The 24,926-nt window shown below is 44.7% G+C and overlaps 1 protein-coding gene across 2 annotated transcripts in view; it reads right to left on the reverse strand.

Moving 5' to 3' along the window:
* Positions 1-6,851: 6,851 nt before the first annotated feature.
* Positions 6,852-24,926, reverse strand: part of PSTPIP1 (proline-serine-threonine phosphatase interacting protein 1) — a 527,591-nt gene continuing 509,516 nt past the window's right edge. For both annotated transcript variants that reach the window (XM_086959166.1, XM_086959165.1), the window contains 2 exons: positions 19,101-19,219; positions 6,852-8,055 (listed from right to left, as the gene is read on the reverse strand). In XM_086959166.1, coding sequence (XP_086815292.1) covers positions 7,924-8,055; positions 19,101-19,219 — 251 coding nt within the window. In that variant the 3' untranslated portion in view covers positions 6,852-7,923. The remainder of the gene's footprint in view (positions 8,056-19,100; positions 19,220-24,926) is intronic.

The following is a 24,926-nucleotide window of genomic DNA, read 5'->3' on the forward strand; positions in this document are numbered from 1 at the left end:
TGCCGTGCCTTTCTACAAGAATGGTCATGCCATCCTTTATTTCTAAGAGGACAAGCACCCTTTCCCTGATGAACTTTTTTTAAAAAGAACCCCTGTATTTTAAAAAAGATCTTGGGGTGTGACTCTTCGATTAATTTATTAAAGTTAGGCTCATTACAATAATCCTGCAAGCTACTAACCTCATTTGCAACAGCCTCTAATAAATCCTGCATTTTCCCTGGCTTATCCAACAGAGTTGCCCATTTAACATGGCGTTGGTTGTTGGTTGAAATAATATCTAGTGGCATGACGCCCCTTTCAGGATTTGGCAATATTACTCCTTGGCCCAATTTGAAGAGCAAGCACAACGGGTTGTGGTCACTCTCCAATCTAGGTGTCACTTTCATATCTATCATCTTATGACAATCTCTGACATCTACAAGGATGTAATCTATCCGACTGCTTGCCCTTGTGTTGTCAAAGGTATGAACACCCTGAAGGTCTGACGGGATGCGGCCATTTGCTGCCCTCAACCCCCTGGCCAAACACAAACTCTTTACTTGTACTGCCACTTCAGACCATTTCTTTACCGCGGGTAAATCCAATTGAGGGACTCCCCATTTAGTATCTTCCTCTAGGGACATTTCATTATCCTCTGGCCTAGTGGTTCGAATGTAGTGTTCATGTCTTCCCCCACTAGGATGGTGATATGCGTTGGAAGATACTCCAGATCGTTATCTAGTGCTACTACCACCTCTGAAGCTTTACCCCCTATTGTTCCCCTGGCGTATATGTTGTAGAGGGCCATCTCATGGCCGTCAGCCCAGGTTATCGCAATTGACAGTAAGTCACAATTATTAACGGGTCTCGCTCTAATAGTGCATTGTAGTGATTGGCATACCCATGTGATTAGTCCCCCTGAGGGCCGCCCTTTTAGGTTCATTTTCACAGGGACAAAGAAATTGAAAAAACCCTGATGATGGACAGGGATCACTGCCCAGGTTTCCTGGAACATACTTACATCATGGAGGTCAACAAATTCGCACCATTCTGGGGACTCTAGTTTGTTAAAAATTCCCGCCAGATTCCAGGATAGGAATTTAAGACCTTCCTTCAAATGACTGGCCCTCACATTCGATGTTGATGCATATTGGGCATGCAGGGGTTGGGCCAGAATAGGTGGGGGGCTAGTTGCCCTGCTGTTTTCAATAATACGGGGAGTGGGAACCAAGTGCCCCATAGTACAAGAATGAACCCCAGTACGACAGAGTATCCTCCCATTACTAGAATTAGTGACAATAAGCTTCTTAGCAATGCCAGTTTCCCTCTCTTGAATCCCAGCTATGTTACCCTTGACTGCACTCATCCGCCCATTCAGTCAGTCACACTCGTTGAGATCAGAAAGGGCAGAGAATCTATTTTCCATCGGCATGCCCCAATTACTTCTTATACCGAGGGGCTTGCCTTTCCTTACCACTGAATTCCATTTTGTTCTAAGTACTGTGGGGTTTAAAGTATTCCCTTTCTTTGCATAGAAAAAATCTAGCGTTAGAGGAACTATCTCTGTGGATCTGCGCTGGGAAGGATATATGTTTGCTAGAATGTTTGGCAGCACTTCGGGATCAGAGAAGTGTAACACCACACAATCCCCTCTAAATTTTTTATTACCACCCCGATCTATTCTACTCTTCTAGCCTTCACAACTTCTTGTGCCAACTGGTCCATACCCCCCCCCGGAGAAAAGGCCATGTTCCTTGCTAGCCAGTGCAATGATTTATTTATTAGGGAAGATGAGTTCTCTACTTGCCCAGATTCTAGGAGTGGGACATTCGCCTGGACCAGAACTAGGGGGATGCCTCTACAATTAATTCTACTGGTCCCTTCTCTATGTTGGAGTCTACCAGCCTATCCCTTTGCCTTGGCCCTTCAGAATCACCGATGTTAGTACCCAGTCCCCTGGGACCCACCCCCCCCCATATCGTTGGACAGCATAGGGATAAGGGGAGTATTTTCCAAGGGTTCTATCCTGGGGGCTGTCTGTGTTTTTTTTTACTCGACTCTAAGTGTCTCCTGCTTAGGAATTTTTGCTGCTTCCTCTAATGTTTTTTGCAAAAGTTCCCCCAACCTGTTCACCTCTTCAGTGAGGTGGTCTATTTTGCATAGGAGAGGTTTAGTTATGGTCTTGATTTTGCTATCTAGGGCGTTTAACAGTTTCTTAAATTGATCTTCGTCCAAAAGTAGCTTACCCCCAGAGATTCCCCTTACATCTTCTCCAGTACTTTTCGGTGGGGATACGTCTGGGAATTTTTTGCTTGAGCGAAGCCCGCCCCATTTTGGAAGACTCTCCTCCCCCCCCCCCCCCCCCCCTTAGCAGCTCTTGGGGCTGGTACCGGTGCTGGGGGCTCCTCTTCTAGCAATACTATATCTTCATCAGGTATACTCTCAGCGTCTGAGTCAGCTATAGCTACTAATAGCTGTGTTAATGGGTTATTCTCAGGTTGCTGAAAAACCTCATTGCTAATATCAAGGTCAGGTGTGTCAAGAGGCATATTATCAGGTAATGGCAGTACAGGGGAAAGACTCAACCCCAGTGAGGATCTCCTATCACTGTTTATTTTTGCAACAACCTGGTCCATGTAATTGTCAATAGTATTAACAGCTTGGGTCGATTTTAGCTTCGACATATTAGGAGGTTGTAACACTAGTTACCCCCAAGTTATACCGTACAATACTGTTACACAGGATGACTTTCCTATAATTGCAGTGATGGGTGTAAGTAATGAAAACTCACAGATGGTGTTTTGGGCAGCGTTCCAGGCCCTGTCCCTGTCTCTTCCTGCCGATGAGGGCCGTAGAGGGCCCGCCCTTTGCCCGGGCTTAGCCCCGGGCGGCGGAGATGACGTTCTATTTTAGCGCCTCCTGGCGCCAAACGCTGTAGTTTTGCCCCGCTAGGGCTGTTGGGAGTTGTAGTTGTCAAGGGCCCGCCCACGCTCCGCTCGGCGGCCCTACTCCATGATGGTTGAGGAAGTTAAGCGGTGGGAGGCGGGCAGGTAAGGACCCCTGGCGCTGTATGTCGTTTTCCTGAAGGTAGGGTCACAACCAAGTAGCTGGCAGGGTGCTCGCAGGTTCAGCAATGAGTTCCCCCACTCGTCAGGGATGACGTTCTATTTGAGCGCCTCCTGGCGCCAAACGCTGTAGTTTTGCCCTGCTAGGGCTGCTGGGAGTTGTAGTTGTCAAGGGCCCGCCCACGCTTCGCGGCCCCACTCCACGATGGTTGAGGGAGTTAGCCAGCGGGAGGCGGGCAGGCAAGGACCCCTGGCGCTGTATGTCGTTTTCCTGAAGGTAGGGTCACAACCAAGTAGCTGGCAGGGTGCTCGCAGGTTTAGCAATGAGTTCCCCCACTCGTCAGGGATGACGTTCTATTTGAGCGCCTCCTGGCGCCAAACGCTGTAGTTTTGCCCCGCTAGGGCTGCTGGGAGTTGTAGTTGTCAAGGGCCCGCCCACGCTCCTCTCGGCGGCCCTACTCCACGATGGTTGAGGGAGTTAGGCGGCGGGAGGCGGGCAGGCCAGGACCCCTGGCACTGTATGTCATTTTCCTGAAGGTAGGGTCACAACCAAGTAGCTGGCAGGGTGCTCGCAGGTTTAGCAATGAGTTGCCTTGGAATGTTTCATATGATTTGCATCCGCAATTCTAGTCGCAAACCATTGGAAAATTACTAATTTCTCAAAAGAGATGGTAAATGATTTGCAAAGTGGAAGGGATCTTGTTAGGACCCCTTCCTCATTGGGAAGGGGGGTGGCAGCCTCAGGGAGAAGAGGCAGTAGTTCAGTACAACCACTGACTGGTCACAAATGAAGTTTTCTAAACGGAAACCCTTTTTTTTTATTAAAGATTTTGAAGTTCCTTTTAGGGAGATGGGCTGCTTTAAAAAGACAGTTTCGGTTTTGGAATGCAATCACAAGGATGATGGGGTGCTATATCTTGCAGGCCATACTCCTATGATTGTAGCCAATTGCAGGGGGTCACAAACTGCGACCTACCCAATGAATAATAATTAGGCAGGTCATGTGACCCAGTGATTCATTATTTTGTAAACCATCCTATTAGTACATAAGGTGGTTTGCAAAATCCGAATCTATTTACAAAAAGTTGCTGCAACCCCATTTTGCGAATTGAATAATACTAGTATATCTGACCCTATATGCTCACCGCAAAACATCTAGTTTTCTTCAGGTGACTGTTTTGAATAATCAGACGTAGATCCTACCTTCCATCCTTTTAAGAGTACCATTCAATTAGGTTATCACATGGTCTGTTATTTACAGCGCTTAGAAAGGTGTTGTGAAGCACAATAAAAAAAAGAACAAAAAAATGTATGTACTCCATTGTCATAATACAACATTGATTTTCGTTCATGTTGTATTGAAATTGTACTCATACAGTGCTTATATGTAAGTAGTGCTGCATGTAAGTAATTCCTAATTGCACTAAAGCAAAAAAAGAAATCACAACTTTGATTTTTGTTCTGTTTACAGACATGCTTTTGTTTATTTTTCTTGGTAAGACAAAACACATGCCATGCTTTCCTGCCGGCATGCTAAAACGGCGATAATGGGCTTGATAATATGCCGTGGAGAATTCCAATAGAAGCCCATGTTCAAACCAGAACATGGGCTTCTATTGGAATTCTCAAGGGCATATTTTCAAGCCCATTATTGCCGCTTCAGCTGCAGTTTTCTGCCGCTAAACTGGCGATAATTTTTAATGCTGACCTTGATAATATGCCCCCCTGTTTCTTATTTACAGGTTGACATGCACTGCCTTGTCTTTTATCATTGAGTATGGGATTCTCACCCAGCCCCAACACTTAGCACACATCATTGCTGATTTTGTATGAGAGTCGAGGCACCGCAGCGGACAAGGAAAGCGGGGCGAAAGGTTTATGGAGGACTGACATGCAGAAAATGGATGGCCTTATGAGGAAAGAAAGGCTAGCGAAATGTTTGGGAGTGTACTGGGCAATCAGACCAGCAGCCTCAGACCGGTCCACAGATCCTGATGGAGAGGGGGCTGAAGCCCTTTCAGCCCCAATGGGTGTTGTGCCCTGTGCCCTTACCCTGCAGGTGGAAGGTGTTTGTTAATGACCAAGTCCTGCTCACCCACCCAGTGACTCCTTGCGCATGTCCTTCTGTGACATCGAGGACGGGTGGACGCACTGTCTCCCTACCTTTGCGTGACGTTGATGCATTCGGCTAACGAATCCCCTCTCCCCACATCCTCCCTAATCCGCCACATAACTAGCAATCTGCTTTAAAATGTGGAGTCTCTCCCCATCTCTCCCATACAACCATTCTGCTGGAGGGCTTCTCCAGATGGGAGATGATCATTTGTAGATATTAAGCAATGGCTGCTCGCGCTGAAGAGAGGAGCTTTTTCCACTGAGTGGTATAATTTCACTCCAATGCATTGAAATTAAATGATACCACTCACAGTGGTAAACTCTCCTCTCTTCAGCTTCGACTGGCATGAAATGTGAAGATGCCCACTTAAAGGTTCCTTGTAAGTTTGTGCTTACATTTTGATGATCTGTGCAATGCCGGTGCAAAAGCATGTACTAGCAGCAGTGGAGAGGAGCATTGAGAGTACTCCATTGATTGTGGATTTTTGAGGGTGACTCATTTTTGCCTCATTCACAATCTATAGCTTTCATGCTTTATATGTGCCTGACAGCGCAGCATGTCAAGCACAGGCTTAGCTTGAGGCGCTGATGCTGTTTAAACACAGAGGTAGAGCGGGGTCTGAGTTGCAAAAGAAGCATCATCAATCCCCCCCTCAACTGTGACCTGTCAAAAGTCTCCTCACACTGAGAACAGGTTTATGGATCTGGTCATTGGCAGAGGAGATGGCCATTGGAGATGTATATGGATGGTGTGTTCCAGCCTACCTCTCTATAACATAAACACATTTTGGGGGCATCTAGCTTTCCGTGATTTGATGTGTGCGACTTTGTTGACATTCTGGCTATCCCGGGTATTAGTGGAGACAGCACCACAGTGAGTATTTTTACAAAAAAATGGTTTCCCCTGTAAAAGTGTGGCCAACCCATGACTTAGTGAACTTTCTAGGCAACATTTTGAAAATCCCTGGCATAATCGTACCAATCTTAACCCATTGCATGTGATCTTGACATACTTGTGCTTGCTGCTGCATAGTGATTACTATGGCATCATGGTACCCTTTCCATACCTAATACGGATATTCTTAACATACACAACATGTGCCCCCACGTATGCACACAACATGAGCCCCCCAGTCCCAGAAGTGGCAGGAGGGCTATTTTGGGCCCCCTTTGTTGCCTCCCAGCTAACCTTTTCATGGCGGGGTCACTGACATGAAATGTGCGGTGGAAAGCCAATTTGTAATATGCTCGGTGGTGCCGGCATTGTCACTGCCAGCATATTGAGGCCGGTTGCAGACCACCGGTGCAGTGGGATCCTTGATCCTGGTGCAGCCGGAGGTCTTGTGGCGGTCCAACTGCCACACTCAGAATACTAAGGGTGGACAGCAGTGCTGGCGGTGGTCGGAACGCCATCGCGAGTACCGCAGTCCTGAGGAAGTGTCAAATATGAAAATATTACACTGTGCATTGGACTTGATAAAATATGTGGTTTTTGCTTCTCAATTTAATTCAACAGCGTGCTTAGGTGTTTTACATCATCAATTCCCACAGACCACAAACATGGGAATAACAGAGTTTTACTGTCTCAAGAAAATAACACATTCAGCATATTTTTCCATTTCTTGAAAAGAAGTCAAAGAAAAGTTTTTCTTTGTCATATTTCTAAAACCTTTAAAGGTGACCATTTTGCACTTTAAGTTAGCATTTTAAAATATTTTATTCATATTTGGATTTGTATGCATCTATTTCCAAGCTTGATTGCACACATTGCAATTTGTTCTGGTGCATTATGATTTTACCATATGTACAAACGTATCCCTTTATGAAGTTTAGAATCTGCTAAAGCAGAAAATCTTACAATATTGCAAACTCATTCCAAGATTCAAAAGCTCTCCTAGAGTTATATTTTTGCAGGGAGTTCTTGCTTTTTACTTTAAAATACTAAATAAATACAATGTTGCCTGTGCACTATTGTATTCATAATGCCCACTTAATCACTTATAAAATAATGTTCTCTTTAAAATGGTAATGAAATGTCACTGAAGGAGATTTTTGGGGGAGTGAAAAATGTAGGAGGACAATCCTATTAAGATACACAGAGATGTTACACCGGAACATCACAGTATTTTCAACCTCTGAATTATTACTTTCTGATTTTGGGATTCGGAAGTGGCATAAACGTTCTGGTGCGATCAAAACGGGGCTGCCTCCCTTCCTCCCAAAGAACTTCTGAAGTTTGTGATGGACTTGAGCAAACGATATATTCCGCCTTGAAAGGGTCCAGGGCGATGTTGTTTGTCTGACCGCAAGGGAACCTTGAGCATCATCCAGCTCATCTTTCACCAGAAATGTGTAAATAAATGAGTCTCCTGATAAGGTTGTTAATATCAAGGTTCTTTCTTGGGTGCACTTATCACATAAAAGTTGCTCTCGACACGCCATCTCCCTTGCTTCCTATCTCATTGGAGATAGCTGCTAATGCCTGCCTATGTGTTTGTCATTCCAATCAGAGGTCTTATATTATGGCGTTTTTAACAAACCCTTCTCACTAATTGCCTACATTTCTCAGATGTTGTTAGGATGAGGCTGCGGTTTCATTTTGTGGGTCACAGAGCCCCTAAACCTGGATGTAATTGCTCCAATGATCTTGGGAGTGTTGTGACATTATTCGGAAATGGTGAAGAGCCTTAAGTGGTCGGCTACACAGGTCTTGATTGACTATTTGCTCCGGGACTCATTAATAAAACAGAAAATCATCATCTCTTCATATTCTTTCCAGGTAAGACCCAGGCACAAATCCTTGCTCTCCATTCCGTTCCACCATCCACCAGCCGTCTTCTCCTTCGGACACCACGTTCACGACATCTCCTGCGCTGATGCTCAGCTCATCTGGACCCTGAAAAATGGGAACAGCATTTGATATGAGCTATAAAAAACATTTATGTAACATTCCTTAATAATGACTTAGTAAGATAAGAGCTAAGAAGAATGAGAAATAATACTAGTTAAAAAAATGAGGGCAAATGTGCACCTTGAACATGTGAAGTATTTCTGTGTCCACTGGGTTTCGTTTTAGTATTTGTGGCAGTGAAAACCCTTGAAAACTGTCAAAGATGGAAATACAAGACAGGTTCCATTCATTATTCCTGCCACGTGTCTGGGCATTGGATGCAAAGGAATGTAATTTAGAGGGTGTTGGCGGAGAGTGGCAAAGCCCCTGGAGGTTGTTGGGGTAGAAATATAGGACTCTTTGGGACATTTTCTAGATGGTGAGGAAGATAAATGATAATTGAGGGCGTATCCCCAAAACTATGACATGTCGGAACAACATTGCAGCTTAACTATGGCATCCTCCTCCAACAGCTTAAATTGATGCAAAACCACAGTGTATCTCCCTTTCCTGTCAATACTCGATTTATGATCAGTCTGAGTCGCGGGCATCAATGATTGTGGAACTTGTTTGCTTGCTTCGTTGCCTCCTGCGCATCGTTCACCGCTCAGCGCTGCTTGTGTGCAGGGGCGTAACACAGGCCCCTGCAGCCCCCGCGGTGCGGGGGGCCCTCACCATCCAGGGGGTCCCGTCAGCACCGCACTTCTGCTGGGGAGCTCTAGATTGAGTATGGAGAGGGCCCCTTCACGTACCCTGCAGGGGGGCCCCCTCGAGTTTCGTTACGCCACTGCTTGTGCGTCAATCTTGTGCGTCAAATGGAGAGCTGATATGCCACATTCAATGCTGTGCTTGGTTGAAGCTCTCACACAAAGACAAAGATTCATTTATATAAGGAAGTGCAATTTACTGATAAAATTGATACCTTAAATAAGCTAAAGAGCGGGCTTAGTGCGGGCCCCTCATTGTGGCCCTATAAATAGTGGACCTTCATAAATCATTGTCCTGCAGAGACACCTTAACATCCTGCTTTATTGTGAGAATTTAGTCACATTAGAAAAGACCCCGACTGGGGTCCAGCCTCAGCTCTCTGACTTATTCATCTACTGTGAGAATAACAAACTGATAGTTAATGCCCTGAAAATAGATTGTGATTTGCGGTAAGAAGCTAGCTTCTTTCAGCGTGAGATTGGGGGATTCTGTATCAAGAACTGAGGAGCAATATAAACATTTAGAGGCCGTGTTCAGTAGTAACTGCAACGGTAAACCACTTTTGAAATAGACAATGGGCAATGCCCTCATGGCAGTGAGTGTCTTTCGTTTCTTTAACCAGGTGGAGACTATTCACTAAAACTGCATATTAAGGACTTTACGGTTTTGAACAAATGCATGATGGCCTGTAGAGGCTCTTGTTGTATAGTATTTACTTTTTTTGGCATAACAGTCTGTATTTATTGATGTTTATCCCTTTTTAGGTCTCGTCTGCCACAGCCCGTACTCAAAGAGTGCCGGTGCCCGAAGCTTTGCTCAGAAGCAAGCAACTGATACAATTAAACTTTGGTGCACCAAATTACAAGTCTGGTACTCCTTAATGCGCTACCTGACACTCCCTGTGACTCTTCCTTGCTCTTCCACATTTCTGCTTTCTTCGTTTGTCGTCTTTCTCTTCCTCTGTCTTTCCCATCAGTGTTTTTTCCCCTCTCTTGTACTCAGCAAATATCTGGTGCTGGAAAATAAGTGCTGATCCCGCCAAAAGAGTGCTGGTGGCTCACACTGGCAACTACCAGATCAAATTTAACACTGGTGACAGCGCATGCACTGCATGTGCTCTTGCTTGCAAGAGACATTGTATACAAGAAATGGCTTGCAGCCCACCCATTGCTTAACATTAGTTGGCTTCATTGTCACTCATAATAAATGCCTTCCAATTAGCCAGCATGCACTGGCTTCACTTCCTCTTCTGCTGGCTGCTGCATGGACTAAGTACTGATTGCGTCAGTTTGATTGCTGTCCTTCTGCTGATCTTGCTGTTCTTCAGGTTCTACTTTAATTTTTTCTTCTTCCCTGTCCTCCTTGTTGAAACGCCTGGCATTGGTAGCTATTTATTATTGTGCCACATGCACTTCAAAGAAGGCCTTTCCTCCTTTGAAATAGATATTTATTGTGACAACAGATGTTATGTGCTGTAATTGTGATAACAGATGTTAATTGCTTTCAAATGTATTTTCACTAAGACATTGACACAATTCTTTTCTCTATGCGATGGGAATTTGTTTTGCCAAATGTCATATTTTTTCATTCATCTGAAGATACAGGGGCATTTGTATCAAAGGATACAATTGCGATTCTCAAATAGCGATTTTTAAAGAATCGCTTTTTGAGAATTGCAAAACACTATGTATGTGAAATTTGCAAATAATTTTGCGAATCCTACATATTCCTTAATTGTGAATCACAAATTGTGATTCGCAATTAAGGAACACCTCCCCATTCAATCCTATGGGCCTAGAGGCCGATAGGAATGAATGGGAAGACATTCTCAATTTGCGATTCTCAATTAGAGAATCGCAAATTGAGAATGCAATTTCAAGGGTGCCAGGGTCTCAAAAGGACACCCTATTGCCCCCTGAAATGTGCATGTGTGCACATGTGGCACACGTGCCCTAAGGGCATGTATGTGCGCTGCTTGGCACTTTTAAAAATGCAAAAAAGTGAATTTTTCAAAGAAATTGCAATTTACTACTAACTTGAAATTGGTAGTAATTTGCGATTTCTTAAGGAGAAATCGCACAACTTGGGTGCTTTTTACATCACATTTAAGGAATCGCAAATCCTTAACTGCATTCGCAAAATAAGGAATCGGCAATTTTGCGACTCCCTATTTTGCAAGGGCATTTTGGGATAATACATCCCAAAAGGCTTTTTCCCGTTCGCAAACGGGCCGATTCTGAGAATCGGCCCGTTTACGAACGGGAGATGGGCTTCATACATATGCCCCACAGTGATTTGCTAAGTGGCACAGCTGGGATGTGTTGAGAAATAACAAGGATTAGCAAAGCCGACATTTCTTGCCTATGAGAGGTATTGGCAGTGATTTATAGCCATGCTGTATAGCAGTGTGGCTGCTGTGCAGCATGACTAAAAATAATAATAATTAAAAAAGACTATGATGAACCCAGCGCTAATGCATTTAAACCAAAAAAGACATTAGCCCCCGCTACGTCACAGTGCTTTCTTACATTAGTTTTACTTACACTGCAAAGCATCCACGTAGCATGGCTACAAATCATTGCCAAAGCCAATAGCTTTCATAGGCATATGTTTGTTATTGTGGGGTTTGTGAAAAATAAAGCTGCAAGTAGTATATTGCTGCATATATGTAACTTGGAAAGGTACACCAATACATGAACGCCTTGTGGGTTTTTCTTCTGAAAATCTGAGCAGTGCAGAACATACATATGCACATCTGACGCTCCTTTTTAAACTCGCTAAATTATCATAAGATATTTGTCTAGAACTCATGACTGGCAGCTTTGAGAATCAGTCAAACAAGACATATTTTTCGTTTTAATCCACTTATAACATTAAATACAGGCAGAGAAATTGTTATTTGTCTGTGTGTTTTCTATAAAAGTCAGCAACATGGAAAACTGGGAGCCTTAGTTTGAAGTTATTCAAGGCAGAGTGCAAAAAATGCTCTCTGCCGCCCACGTTCCGATGAAACAGAGGATGCGCATTTGGAGGTTGGTTTGCAAGGTCTGAACTGAAAGTTGGAAAACTTCCTAAAAAGACTCCCATCTTCTAAGCCGCAATCTAATATACCTCTATTGCACTGGAAAGTTGTTCTTAAAGCAGCACAAATAGCATCTTATGCTACTTTCCGCCAGGGGGCATTCCGTGGTATTCATTCTAATGTATGTATTGGTATTTATATAGGATAGACCTAGCTGTGAAGCAATGGAGCGCTGTACATTACACGAGGAGTGGTGAGACGATCTATAAGATCTTATACATTAAGTGGGGATTGAAACAAATATATTTTGTACACATTTATGCATAGGGAGATTAAAGGATTTGCCACGAACACACAATGTTGAGCGTCGCGCTGAGTGCAGGATTCAACTCTATCTCCTGGATCCAGAGACAACAGCTTGAGCCGCTAGGCCACATATGCTGATGGTGCATGACCATTGCAATGCTACGACCCTACAAAGATAGTCAGACCAGGATTTGTGGCATAATATAACACCTCCTTGAGACAGGCTTCAAGCAGAGGAAATGTATTTATTTCACCTAACATGTCACACTTAGCACCTGTGCTGCACTGTACAGCGCACATCCAATATGAGAAAGGTTTTAAAGTTTGTCTAAGCATATGATTTGTAGTAGAAGGGTATCCTTTTATTTCAAAATCTATGCTAGATATCACTCACACACATGCCAATGTATGTGCGGAATGGCGCAAGGTGGCCTGTTTGTCTGCCACCGCAAGTGAAGAGAGCAGCAGCAGGCCATATTCTCCTTACCCATGCTCAGTGGCAGCTGGTATCTACAGGGAAAGGTGGAGGGGGGTGGGGGGGAGGGGCGCGTGCGCAAATAATATTAAAAATCAAACTTACCCGAACCAACATCCTCTGCTCTGGACCTCGTTTGAGGAACTAGACGCTGCAGTGCGGTCACCCATCCTGGTGCTGCTCTCATGCTGTGACAGCAGTGCCCTGATTGGAGGAAGCAGCCTCACTCAGCGTTCCCCAGTGCCCTGGAGGCCTGCACTTACCCACTTAAACCCACTGGGGCAGATTTACAAGCCCCTTGCGCCATGCAAAAGATGTGCCATGGTGCGGGGTATTTACAACGTGACGCATCTCCCAGATGTGTCACGTTGTAAAGCCCTGCGCCAGAAGAGGTGTACCTTCGCAGGGGGAGGCGTTCCAGTGCAGGAACGCCTCCCTACAAGATTTCACTCAGTCACTTTTGGGCCCATGCTGCGTCAAAACCTTGCGCCTGCTTGAAGCATGCGTATGGATTGATACAGCATTGTGCACATAGGGCCCCCCTGATCATTGCTGGAGCTGCGTCGCGCTTGCGACGCAACTCCAGCAATGCGCCGCTTTTGGCACAGATGCGTGGCGCATCTGTGCCATTTTTGCCCCTTGGTGCGCCGCATTGTAAATGCGGCGCATCAAGGCTGGCGGAGCTGCGGCGCACAATTACTGGCGCATCCCTGCCGATCTGCAGGGATGCGCCAGTAATTGTAAATCTGCCCCACTGTCCTTAGACAGTTGGGTTAAAGGTTTCAAATTGCAAATGTTTGGCTGCCCTCACCAGACGGTCATCCAGAGGGACATGTGCACTTTGAAAAGTGCACAAACAGCCCACCCTCCTCCCCGCTGCTGTCATCAAGCAGCAACCCTGAACCCATCCTGACGCTCTATTCATGAGGGGAGGATGAAAAATAGAATGGTCATTTTATTTTATCATCTTTGAGGGTAATTTTTCTGGAGTGATGCTCCTCCGCTCAAACGGAGGAGCTGCCCTTGCACCATATTTGGTGTCCTCCTGCCCTAGCAAACACATATGCACCCCGCTATATTAAGAGCCAGGTTAATCGCTGGGTTACCGTCCGTGGAGCCTCCGCTGGCTCTGCGACAGTAACCCCATTTATCCAGCAGTCCATAGGCCACAGGACCGCTGGGCACCATGATGGTCTACCACACTATTGAGGCCGAGACTACATCACTCATTTTCCCTGCCCTGCAGCAAGGGAAATATTAAATGGACCCAGGTGCAGGGACACAGCTTTATCCGTGTCGGATCGTTTAGATTTTGTGCAGGAAAAAAAAAACTGCCAGTTTTGGATTTTGTACTTTCTGAACAAAAAGTGTTATCTGAGCAGGCAGGGATCTCTAGACGGGGCAGATGGCCACGCGCCTTGGAGGCAGAAGTCATGGCCTCCGCTTACCTAGTGGAAAGGGGGCGCCTCACCAAGCCTAAATAAGGCTATTCATCTTTCCTGCTCCTGGTAATTGTTAAATATGGGTTAAGTCAACCTTCTCCTCATGCTGTGGGAAAGGTTGTACTGTATTAACTTTACATTTCGATATGCTCACTTGGTAATCCGGCACTATTTAGACCAATTGAGATGCGGACGACTGCAATGGGATTAGCACCCACTCCTAAACCACACATAAAAAGCTTGGGGTTCTGGCTGGACACAGATCTCACTCTCAAAGTTCAAACCAGGAAAGTAGTTGCTGCTTGTTTTAGCATGCTTAGAATGCTTCGTAAAGTACTACCTTTGCTTCCATTTCAAGCAAACAAGCGTGTAGTCCAGGCGCTTATTTTATCACGCCTGGACTTTAGTAATGTACTTTACCTAGGGGCCCCAGAGGCAGTGCGCTCTAAACTTCAAATGATCCAGAACTGTGCAGCAAGAACCCTTTTGGGAATTCCCTACCGACAGTCAGCCAAACCTGCCATAGAAACTCTGCATTGGCTGCCCAATCGGGAAAGAGTCCACTGCAAAGCACTTTGTATCACTCACAAGTAGCTTAGTGGGAAAGGACCTAAGATCATCTCCTCCGTAGCTAAACTATATCAAGCTAACAGGCCTTTAGGATCGGATGAATTGCACTTGGCCCGTGTACCAAGGATTAAAAGAGCAAGAAGTGGAGGTCGGCTTTTCTCTTATAATGCCACCAAGCTTTGGAACTCCCTCCCGCTTCAGCTGCGGAAGGAAACTAACCATCTGAACTTTCGCAAGATGTTGAAAACGTGGCTTTTCCCCAGATAAGTTTTAGAAGCTTCTTGTAATCTTTAGCGCTGGGATGCTCATGGGTAGCCATGCGCTTTATAAATGCTACTTCTATTTTATTCTATTCTATTCTAAGTAGGTTGTAGGCACTTTTAGAAGAAACACATGATGTAAGAACAAGTGTCCTGACAAAATAATTTAATTTGAAGATGCAGTAAGATGGGTAGATGTTAATAAGGGAGGAGAATTACTCCTCACATTCAAATGGAATACCAAAATGGTGAAATGGATTCCAAAAATGTGGGAGTGAAATTAGATGGTTGATGAGTAATATCTTTAAATCTTTAAGCTAATTTAAACATCAAACTTTACAGTGCCCTCAAGTGCAATATGGTGTGAGGCTGCCCATGACAAAGTGAGTGTACTAGGTACAGGTAGGTTAATGAGATGAAGATGTTGGAGTCACTGGCAACCTGAGCTGATGCGTAACCCGAAAAGGAGGAGTCTAATTTTGTGATTTACTGTAGCAGAGGTGTAGGAGTAGCACAGTATAGAATCAAAGTAGAACCAGAAGAGGGCAGAGCCAGCTTTGCCTAGGTGAAACTTTGTCAAAAGGGCATGTTGTAGTCCCCTGGCAGGTCTAGTCAAGAGTCAAAGGCGAGTCTATACTAGAAGTGGTTGTGGTGGTAATCAGTTCAAAGAAATGCATGGGGGGCACAGATTGCTCGTAGAAGCATAGTTGGTAAGCCAGATAAAGGTGATCACAGAGTATGTGGAGACAGAGGGACTCCTGCACCCAGCACAATCAGGGTTTCGTGCCTCCCAAAGCACTGAGACTGTCTTAGTGGAGGTGGTGGAGGCTATTTGGGAGTGTCTGGATGCGGGCCGGAGGGCTGCATTGATATTACTTGACCTCTCGGCCGCGTTCGACACAGTCCCCCATGCTCTTCTTTTGGCCCGATTGGCTGAGGTTGGGGTTTTGGGAGCAGCCTGGAGTTGGCTTAGGTCCTTTTTGGAGGAGCGGGTAGAACAGATTTGGCTCCCCCCTTTTTCCTCTTCTCTTCTCCCCTGATGGTCACCACTGGAGTCGCTCAGGGATCTTCCCTCAGCCCGCTCCTCTTTAACAATCATGTTACGCCTCTGTTATACCTGGCAGAGGATCTTGGGGCTAAGGTGATGGCCTATGCCGATGAAACGCAGCTGCTGTTCACCTGGGATAAGACCTCCAGCTCCGCCTCAGCAGCTCAACAGTGTCTAGTTTCCATCTTTAAATGGCTGGCTGATGCGCAGCTGAAGTGTAATGAACAAAAATCCGAAATTCTACTGTTTGGCAGATTTCCCTCTGACTTCCGTGAGCAGCTGCGGCCCCCTAACTCCCAGCTCCAGGTATCGGGACAGCCGACAAAAAACCTGGGAGACTGGTTCGATGAGAGCCTCTCCTTTTCCGCTCACATTAAGAAACTGGCTGGCTGTTGCTTTGGTCTCATTAAGTCTCTGCGGACTTTTTTCCTGCTTCTTCCTCAGGCGGCTAGAGAAACTGTCACCTGCGCTCTGATCCTCTCTCGCCTGGACTACGCCAACGCCCTCTTTGTTGGGTCCCCTGGATATCTGCTTAAAAAACGCCAGGTAGTCCAAAACACGGCCGCTAGATTGCTATTGGGTATTTCGGCAAGGAATAGCGTGACCCTTCAATTACGCTCTCTTCATTGGCTTCCTGTTTCCGATAGGATCAGGTTCAAATCTCTAGTGTTGGCCCACCGTGCCCTCCATGGCCTTGGTCCCCTCTATCTTCAGAAGCGTTTTTCCTTTTACTTCCCGGCTCGTGCTCTTTGATCTGCGACCCAATGCCTCGCCTGGGTGCCTCGCTTTAGGCTTCAGAGGATGGGTAACAGCTCCCTCACTGTGAAGGCCAGCGCAATCTGGAATGCCCTCCCCCTCTCCCTGCGGTCCATTCAGAACCCCGCCACATTCAAAAAGAAAGTTAAGACTTACCTTTTTGTTTGCTAATCTCCTCTTGTACACCCTCTCAGGCTTCGCGCCGGGATACTCATGAGTATCCACGCGCGCTACAAGTGGAATTAACATAACATAACATCATCTTAAGGCTCTTGGAATAGATTGTAAAGAAAAAGAGAAAGCAAGTTGCTCTTGTCAACAGAAGGAACTCTGAGTAATGGAAAAGCTCTAGCAATTTCGTATTAGGTGTGTTAGGCACTAGGGAATAAGGGGAAAATTAAACATTTGAAAAAGTTGATTAAGTAGGAAGTAAGTGGTTAAATCAAAGGGTGGATCAATGAAAAATAGAGGTAAGTTTAAGATTTATGGTAGGCATCAAAGCATTGATGGGGTGTAGAGGTGTTTATTGAATATGGGGTTATAAATGAAGGGAGGAGGGATAGAAAGAAGAGTTAAGATGTAAGCAATTATTGGTTTGAATGTTGAGGTATACTTGATGGGATAAGGAGGCATTAATAGGGGATGTTCAAATAGGAGGACTGAGCAAGATCGCAAACTGATGTGAGGGCTTAGGGGGAACACTCTTTATGGGTTTGTAACTCTCACTACTTGAGGAAGTGAATGTGCTTTGAGTTAAGATATGGCAAGTGATGTGGGTGGCCCAATATTGCGATTTGTCTTTTAACGAATGATGGTATATAGGTGTAAGAGAAAACAAAGGCAACGTGGAGTCCATTGAGAAATAACTCTAATGACTGAATGCTGAAGAAGGGCATTCCTAATTAATAGAGATAACGAAGCAGATGCTTTCATGATGGGTTACTGGGAAAGAGATGTGAGGAAAAGGGCAGTGACAGTAACTCCATGTGGGTAAATAGTGGAGTTGACCATTGGGCAGGAGAACTGTGTGGAAGTCATGAGGAAGATGTCACCTTGACAATGGGTGGACAGAGAGTTTGAATTGTTGAGATTGAGGTTTAACTCTCCTTGTGAACCTCAAAGCAAATTATAACAAGTTTCATGGACAGCATACTTTGATTCCTAAAATAATTATTTTAAACCAAAAGCCTTTTCGGTGTACGCTTCTGTAACAACTGTTGTAGAAACTAAACATAAGTGAACAAGAAATAACAGCAGTTACAATGAAGTTGTGTAAACACAACAACTATAACATGGTAATGTTCCAAGGTATTTGCAGAGTGTGCGTGTGTGTGATCAGTGGTTTACTCTCTAGTTCAATCCTCATACATTCATTTTGTGGATGCCTCCACTTTATTTTCTAGTTCTACTAAAAAGTTACTTATTTCACTGATAGATCTACCTGACAAATTTGAGTATTTGGCCAATGTGGTCTTCTAGAGTCCTGTGGCATCCTCATTCACACACTGCATGCTATTTCGGTTTTCAACAATGTGCTGACAGGCTCAGATTCCCAATAGCGACTGTAGGGAGTATCAAAGTGTATTTGTTGTCCCTGCTGTTAAAGTGCAAAAGGCCATCATCGTTTGCAGACATGGGGGTCTGATGTCCATCAACTTGGCCTCCTTGCTTGGTTGAAGTCTGGGCTGTGTTGTTTTTGGTTCTACAGAGACATGCTTCTAGCAAACAGCTAACTCCTTCCTACATGATAGTAGTTCAACATAGAGATAGGCACTAGGAACATGCTTATACCAATTAATTGACAGAAATGCTTTTGAGCAGCAAATAAATACAATTCATGGACATTTTGCAGGCAGTCTTTTAAGGCTCGGACACACTGTACTAACCAATTTATTATCCTTCATTTTGCTGTTTTATTGAATGCCAACATGCTGGAGTGTCTTGCATTAACAGGTGCGTGCGATGATGATACGAGGTGCCATGGGATAGGATTAGTTATATTTTTACTGGGCGACCAGTAGTGCTTTACAGGTACGTGCTTGATCTATGTAAGGGGTACACGATTCATTACTGGAGAGTGCATTAGAGTTTTTGTGACTTATGGCATCAAATCTGCACATCTTAGTTTTATGGATACATGTTGTGACGGTGTACTCGGGAAAAAAAATCACCCTGACAGAGGACATTCTTGAGATTGTGCCATCCCAGGAAATGGCACACACAAGAATTCGGTGATAGCTCTAATGACAAGTTGCCCCCTGCAAAGTGCAGTTGTTTTACTTTGAAGTGGATCTATATCTCTTCAACCAGCCATCACAAACAAAGAAATGTGGAGTTTCAGATGGACCCACTCTTTAAACTGGGCTGATTGTTAGGGACTGCCCAGTACTGCTGTTTATCAATAGCCTTAAGGGAAGACAATCAGAGCAGTGAGCCTACAAATGACTAAAGTTTTTATTATTACCTGGGCCGTGTAGTCATAAAGTACGGTGCAGTCCTGGAACGAGTTCAATTCTCCTATGTCATCTTCTCTTTCTTCTTTTTCCTGAATGTGAATTGATGCATAGTCTCCATCGGCTTTACCTATTTTGATGGCAAAGAGAAGTACATGTTTCAATACGGTTAGTTATCACTGCAGCCTTTTATGGTAGTGAGGAATGAGGCAGTAAAAGAGAGCGGACTACACATTTTTTCCTTGCAGACCTAGTCACAAGGGCTGTGACCCAAGAAAGATACAATGAACCATCCTTCTCCCTACATTGGCTTGGCATGCACACCCACAGTACTGAAACTATGTTTTTCTCAGCTCAACACCAGTTTCCGAATCTGCCGACAACTCTGCTATGGGCTATAGGGCCAGATGTATCAAGATACACTTTTGCGATTCTCAAATAGCGATTTCTATGGAATCGCTATTTGAGAATTGCAAAATGGTATGTGTGTAAAAATTCGCTATTTTTTAGCAATTTCTTAAAATTCCTTAATTGCGATTAGCAAATTGTTAATCGCAATTATGGATTCATTTCCCATTCATTTGTAAGAATGTGCATGACATGGCACTTTGAAAAATGCAAAAATGGGCATTTTTCAAGAAATTCGCAAATTACCACCAACTTGAAGTTGGTGGTAATTTGCGATTCCTTAGGGACAATTAGCAATTTTTTTTGCATCATACATCGCATTTAAGGAATCGCAAATTTTGTGATTCCTTAAATGCAATCGCAAAATAAGGGATCGCAAATTTGCGATTCCTTATTTTGCACTGAAATTTGCTACATACATACCAGTATGCTCAAATGAGTTCATTTGCGAACCCATTCGAGCTTCATACATCTGGCGCTCAATCCCTTGGTTTAGTGAGTTTGGAGTAGGTGTAAATATTTTAATCTAGGTAGCAGTGAGATGATCTTGACTGGTTCATTACCATGAGCTGGCCCAAGCCTGAGAGCCAGTACTTTGCATCTTGCCCAGTAAGTGGATCACTCATGTCATGGTTAAGCTACACCCTTGTGGATCTCTGAGTACCATAAGGGACTCCTAACAAGATGTCTGTATGCAAATTGACTGGCTGCTATCCCACGACCTGCACTATGACACTCCCTTATACTTAACCCGTGAGCTGTAAGAGGCTTTCACAGAGCAAGAGTCCAGGCAAAGGATTACTGATGGGTTTTGGCCTCCCAGCCTCACCCGCAAGAACCACATCAGGCAATAGATGTGGAAGAGTCATACAAGGAAGGGTCTGCTTTCACGAATATCTGGCAATGGTCCTACCTCACACCTCTCTGCTGCTCAGCAGAGGGATAGGTCCACAGGGTTTAACTCTAGCACTTACGAAGGTTAAGCTTTGATTTCAGTCTCAGACCTCCTATTTTAAACTATGCACTAGTGAGACACTATAGCCTCAAATAGTATTAGCTCAAGTAGTGGTATTTCTTTTGAGTTTTGTCTTCTGCCTTTCACAGACTTTCAGAAGTCAGAGTTCTAGCAAGCAATAAGGCTAGCACTAGATGGGTCTCCATCATCTTTTAGCAAGCAACCTTGATGAATTCCTTGTAGTTCAGGAGATTGCAGCTCACTTGCTTATGGCTGGTGAATTCTAAAGTTTTGCAATGATGGAGGCAATGTAGACTCTCTTATCAGAAACCAAGCAGTTCCCCACCTTTAAATGCGGCAGAGGAACTGAAAGATTAGTGGACAGGACATCTGCCTATTTTTGGTGGATGCCCGCATCTGCCAGTCTCTGAAAGACCCCATTATGGTCCAACTGAGCAAAGAAAAGAATTAGGGTCTAGATCCATACAGAAATTACAAAGATCATCTTTGCCAAATAGCTGGCAGAGTATAATGACAATGTCTATCTGTCAAGCAAATAGGTGACAGCGCCCCTAAATAGTAAAACGCTGACCACAGAAACAAAGATGGAACATCGGCAAATCCACAAACACATTCATTACAATACATTACCCAACTCCACACCCACATAAGATAGACTCGGGTCCTCCTACACCACGTTACTTATGGGGCCTTTAATGCACCTGACATTATATAGAAGACAACAGTGCTACAAGCCCACGCTCCACAGTGAGTAGAGTCACTAAACCCACCAAAGCACACCAGAACAAGAAAAGTGGAAGTTAAGAAGATGTCAGATTTCACCAAAGAAGACATGGTACTCCAGGCCAAGCAAATACACTCACATGTGAAGCTGCTCTAACACTCTGGCCACAAAATGTGCTCAATATAGTCGCACAAAAAGTGATGAGGTAATGCTGCAACATTAGTCACTGAGGGCTGCATTCCAGTTCATCGTATTTTGCTCAATGTGCCATTCTAGATTGGGATCAGCCGTACCACTAGTCTTGAACCTATTTGAATAGGAACGGTTACACTGAACTGTTACGCCACATGAATGAATGAATGAATTTAACCTTTATAAAGTGCTAACTTAGCCCATGGGCTTCAAGGCGCTAACTGCAGAGCAACATGCAGACAGGTAGGCACGCTCATACAGACTTCGAAGGGAACAACCAAGTCTTTAACATCTTGCGAAAAAGAGTGTGAGAGCATTGTCCAGAAATTGCATCAGGGAGAAAGTTACATAATTTGGCTGCAGCAATTGTGAAGGATCTCCCGCGCCATCTCATCCTTTTAAACCTAGGAACAATGAGAGGGTGCTTACTTGCTGACCTGAGATTCCTAGTGGGGACATAATGGTGAAAGAGGGCTTTAACGTCATCAGGGCCAAGACCATAGTATGCAGTTATGGGTGAAGCAAAGGATTTTAAACTTGATCCCGAGGTCCTTAGGAAGCCAGTGCAGAGAAAAAATAGAGGCAGAGACAGAATTGTGTTTTGGCAAGTCAAACACCAACCTGGCAGCTGCATTTTGCACCAGCTGCAGGAGCCGCAGCTGTCCCATGTTTATGCCCAGATAAAGGGCATTACAATAATCCAGCCTGGATAATATTAGAGCAACAACAACTTGTTTGCATGCCTCGAGCGACAGAAACGTCGAGATCTTCCTTATGAGCCTTATTAGCCCAAAACAGGTAGCCACCGTCCTGCTATTCTGCAGATTCAGGGAAACAGAATTGTCCACCAAGACTCCCAAATTATTTCACTGGGAGACGGGGCTTGGGCAAGTGCCCAGAGCATCAGGCCACCACTCTCCAGACCAGATGTCAACCTTGTCACCAAAAATGAGAACCTCTGTCTTCTCACCATTCAGTTTCAGATAGTTTTGCACTATCCAAGACGAGACTACTTGCATACAGCTTTTAAAATTGCAAACAACGTCACTGATGTTATGAGTGATGGACATCATGATCTGCGTGTCGTCCGCATAAGACAACACCTCCAGACCAAAAGATTTGACAACCTTTGCTATCGGGGTGAGGTAAATATTAAACAACGTAGGGCTCAGAGAAGTGCCCTGACGCACATTGCATAGAAGGGGAGTAGAATCTGAGTAGAAATTTCTCAATTTCACTGTTTGAGTCCGCTCACTGAGGAAAGAGGCAAAAAGCCCTAAAGCCGAGCCCTCGACACCTATCTTCCTGAGCCGTTCCACAAATCTCAGTGGGGATAAGGCATCAAAGGCTGCGGTGAGATCGAGTAAAACTATTAAGGTGGTATGGCCTGCATCCACCTGAGTACGGATGTTATCGAACACTGCAGTGAGCGCAGTTTCAGTACTATGACTGCTTCTGAACCCATGTTTAGAGCCATCCAGAATTTGATGGTCCCTCAAGTAGGCACTCAGATGAGAATTCAGGTAAGATTCTAAAATCTTTGCTGGAACCGGCAAGAAGGAGATAGGATGATAGCTTTTCAAATCCAACAGATCAAGAGAAGGCTTTTTCAAAAGAGGCCTAACTACTACCACCTTCCAGGCCAGGGGATATTGCCCTTTCGAAATGGCTACATTTAGAACGGTGGTAAGATGCGGTAAAATGGCACCTTTTGCTCTTTCTAGTACTTTCAGTAGGAGATCCAGACTTTATTCCTTCTAGTAGGAGATCTGTGGTCTCTACAGACAAACTCGGAAAGGAAAGTAAACTAGAAGTCATATTTATGCTAGAACTTTCCGTAGAGTGGAGTTCCAACTGGGCATCAAGGTTCTTCTTTAGGTTTAAGGCTTCTAGCTGAGCATATATCTCTGAAATCTTGGTGCAGAAGAAAGCTGAAAGCCTGTTGCAGAGCTCCCGTGAGGACTCCACAGGGTCAGTAAATGAGGGAGAGATAAGGGAGGTAACAGTGTTAAAAAGCTATTTGCAGGATTTAATCGACTCAAAAATTTTAACAAAGAACCTTCCCTTCTCCTCCAAAACAGCTGCTTTATAAACCTTCAAGCATTGCTTGTGCGTTTTCCTGCCTGACGGCGTTAAGTCAATGCGCCATAGTCTTTCCTGCCTCCTACACTCCTGTCTGAGCTTATGCAATCTGTCAGAAAGCCAGTCAACCAGGACGAAATCACCACCCTCGTCAATACACTAACGGACGACATAACCGGAATAATAAAGAAAATGCACTCGGGTGGCACCCCTGGACCCAATGGAATTCCGACCCAAGTTTTTAAAGCTTCTGCTGGAAAATGGGCCCGGATACTGACACCTCTCTTTGAGGTCGGAATACTGGGCGGCCCCATTCCGGCATCTTGGCAAGGATCGCTTCTTGTCCCCTGTCATAAGAAAGGATCGCGTTCTAACCCGGATAACTATCGGATGATAGCTCTCCTAGACGTGGACGGGAAGGCATATGCCAGCATTCTTCTAACTGCACTTACTACGTGGGCGGAAACCAACAACCTAGTTCCCTTCACTCAAACTGGTTTCCAAAGAGGCTGCCACATTGAAGACAACTTGATATGCATTGCTCATCTGATGGAATCCACCTTATCCGTAAAAGGTAAAACCTTACACCTTGGTTTTATCGATTTTCGAAAAGCCTTTGATAGTGTAAGTTGGCCAAAATTATGGGAAAAACTCGCAAGATGGGGCATTCCACAGGCGTTACTTAAAGCATTAATCGCTTTATATACTGACACCTGGGTCAAAGTGCGAGTTACATCGAGCTGGTCGACCTCCAATAAAATCTATACCACCAGAGGTTTAAAGCAAGGGTGTACCCTTGCACCAATGCTTTTCAATCTGTACCTCGCGGACCTTCCTGAATGGTTGTCACGCACTCATACTTTCCCTCCAGGAATAGAGTCAAGAAAGATCCAAACTCTTCAATATGCTGACGACACCATTCTGCTAGACCGAACCCAGGTTGGTCTCCAGAGACTGTTCGACTCCCTCGCCCAGTACTGCAATACGAACATGCTTGAGATAAACATGACAAAAACCAAAGCAATGACAATATCTCCTGGTAAAACCAAAAAGACCACGTGGTTCATCGAAGGGAAAAGATTGGAAACTGTCACTGCCTACAAGTATTTGGGGGTGTGGATCGACCACAAACGGAGACCCTCTGTGAATACTACCGGAATGCAGGCAGTTGCCCGTAGTCTGGAAGGGGCCTTTATAAGAACGAAAAGTGCTCTGCACTCTCAAAACTTAGTACCATTAATAAAACTGATTGCTGCAAAATTACTCCCCACTATCTCCTTTGGTGCAATAATATTCAAGGACAAGATGAATAATTGGTTGGACAGAGCACAATCATCTTGCTACCGCAGGGTGTTTCGGCTGCCAAACTCAACTGCCCATGCCCAAATTCGGAAAGAATTTTCGTTTTTCTCCCAGAGGTGGATAATGAGTGCACGCTTCATTAACTATTGTTTA

Source organism: Lissotriton vulgaris, chromosome 2_2 (assembly GCF_964263255.1).
Source record: "Lissotriton vulgaris chromosome 2_2, aLisVul1.2, whole genome shotgun sequence".
NCBI classification, from domain to species: domain Eukaryota; kingdom Metazoa; phylum Chordata; class Amphibia; order Caudata; family Salamandridae; genus Lissotriton; species Lissotriton vulgaris.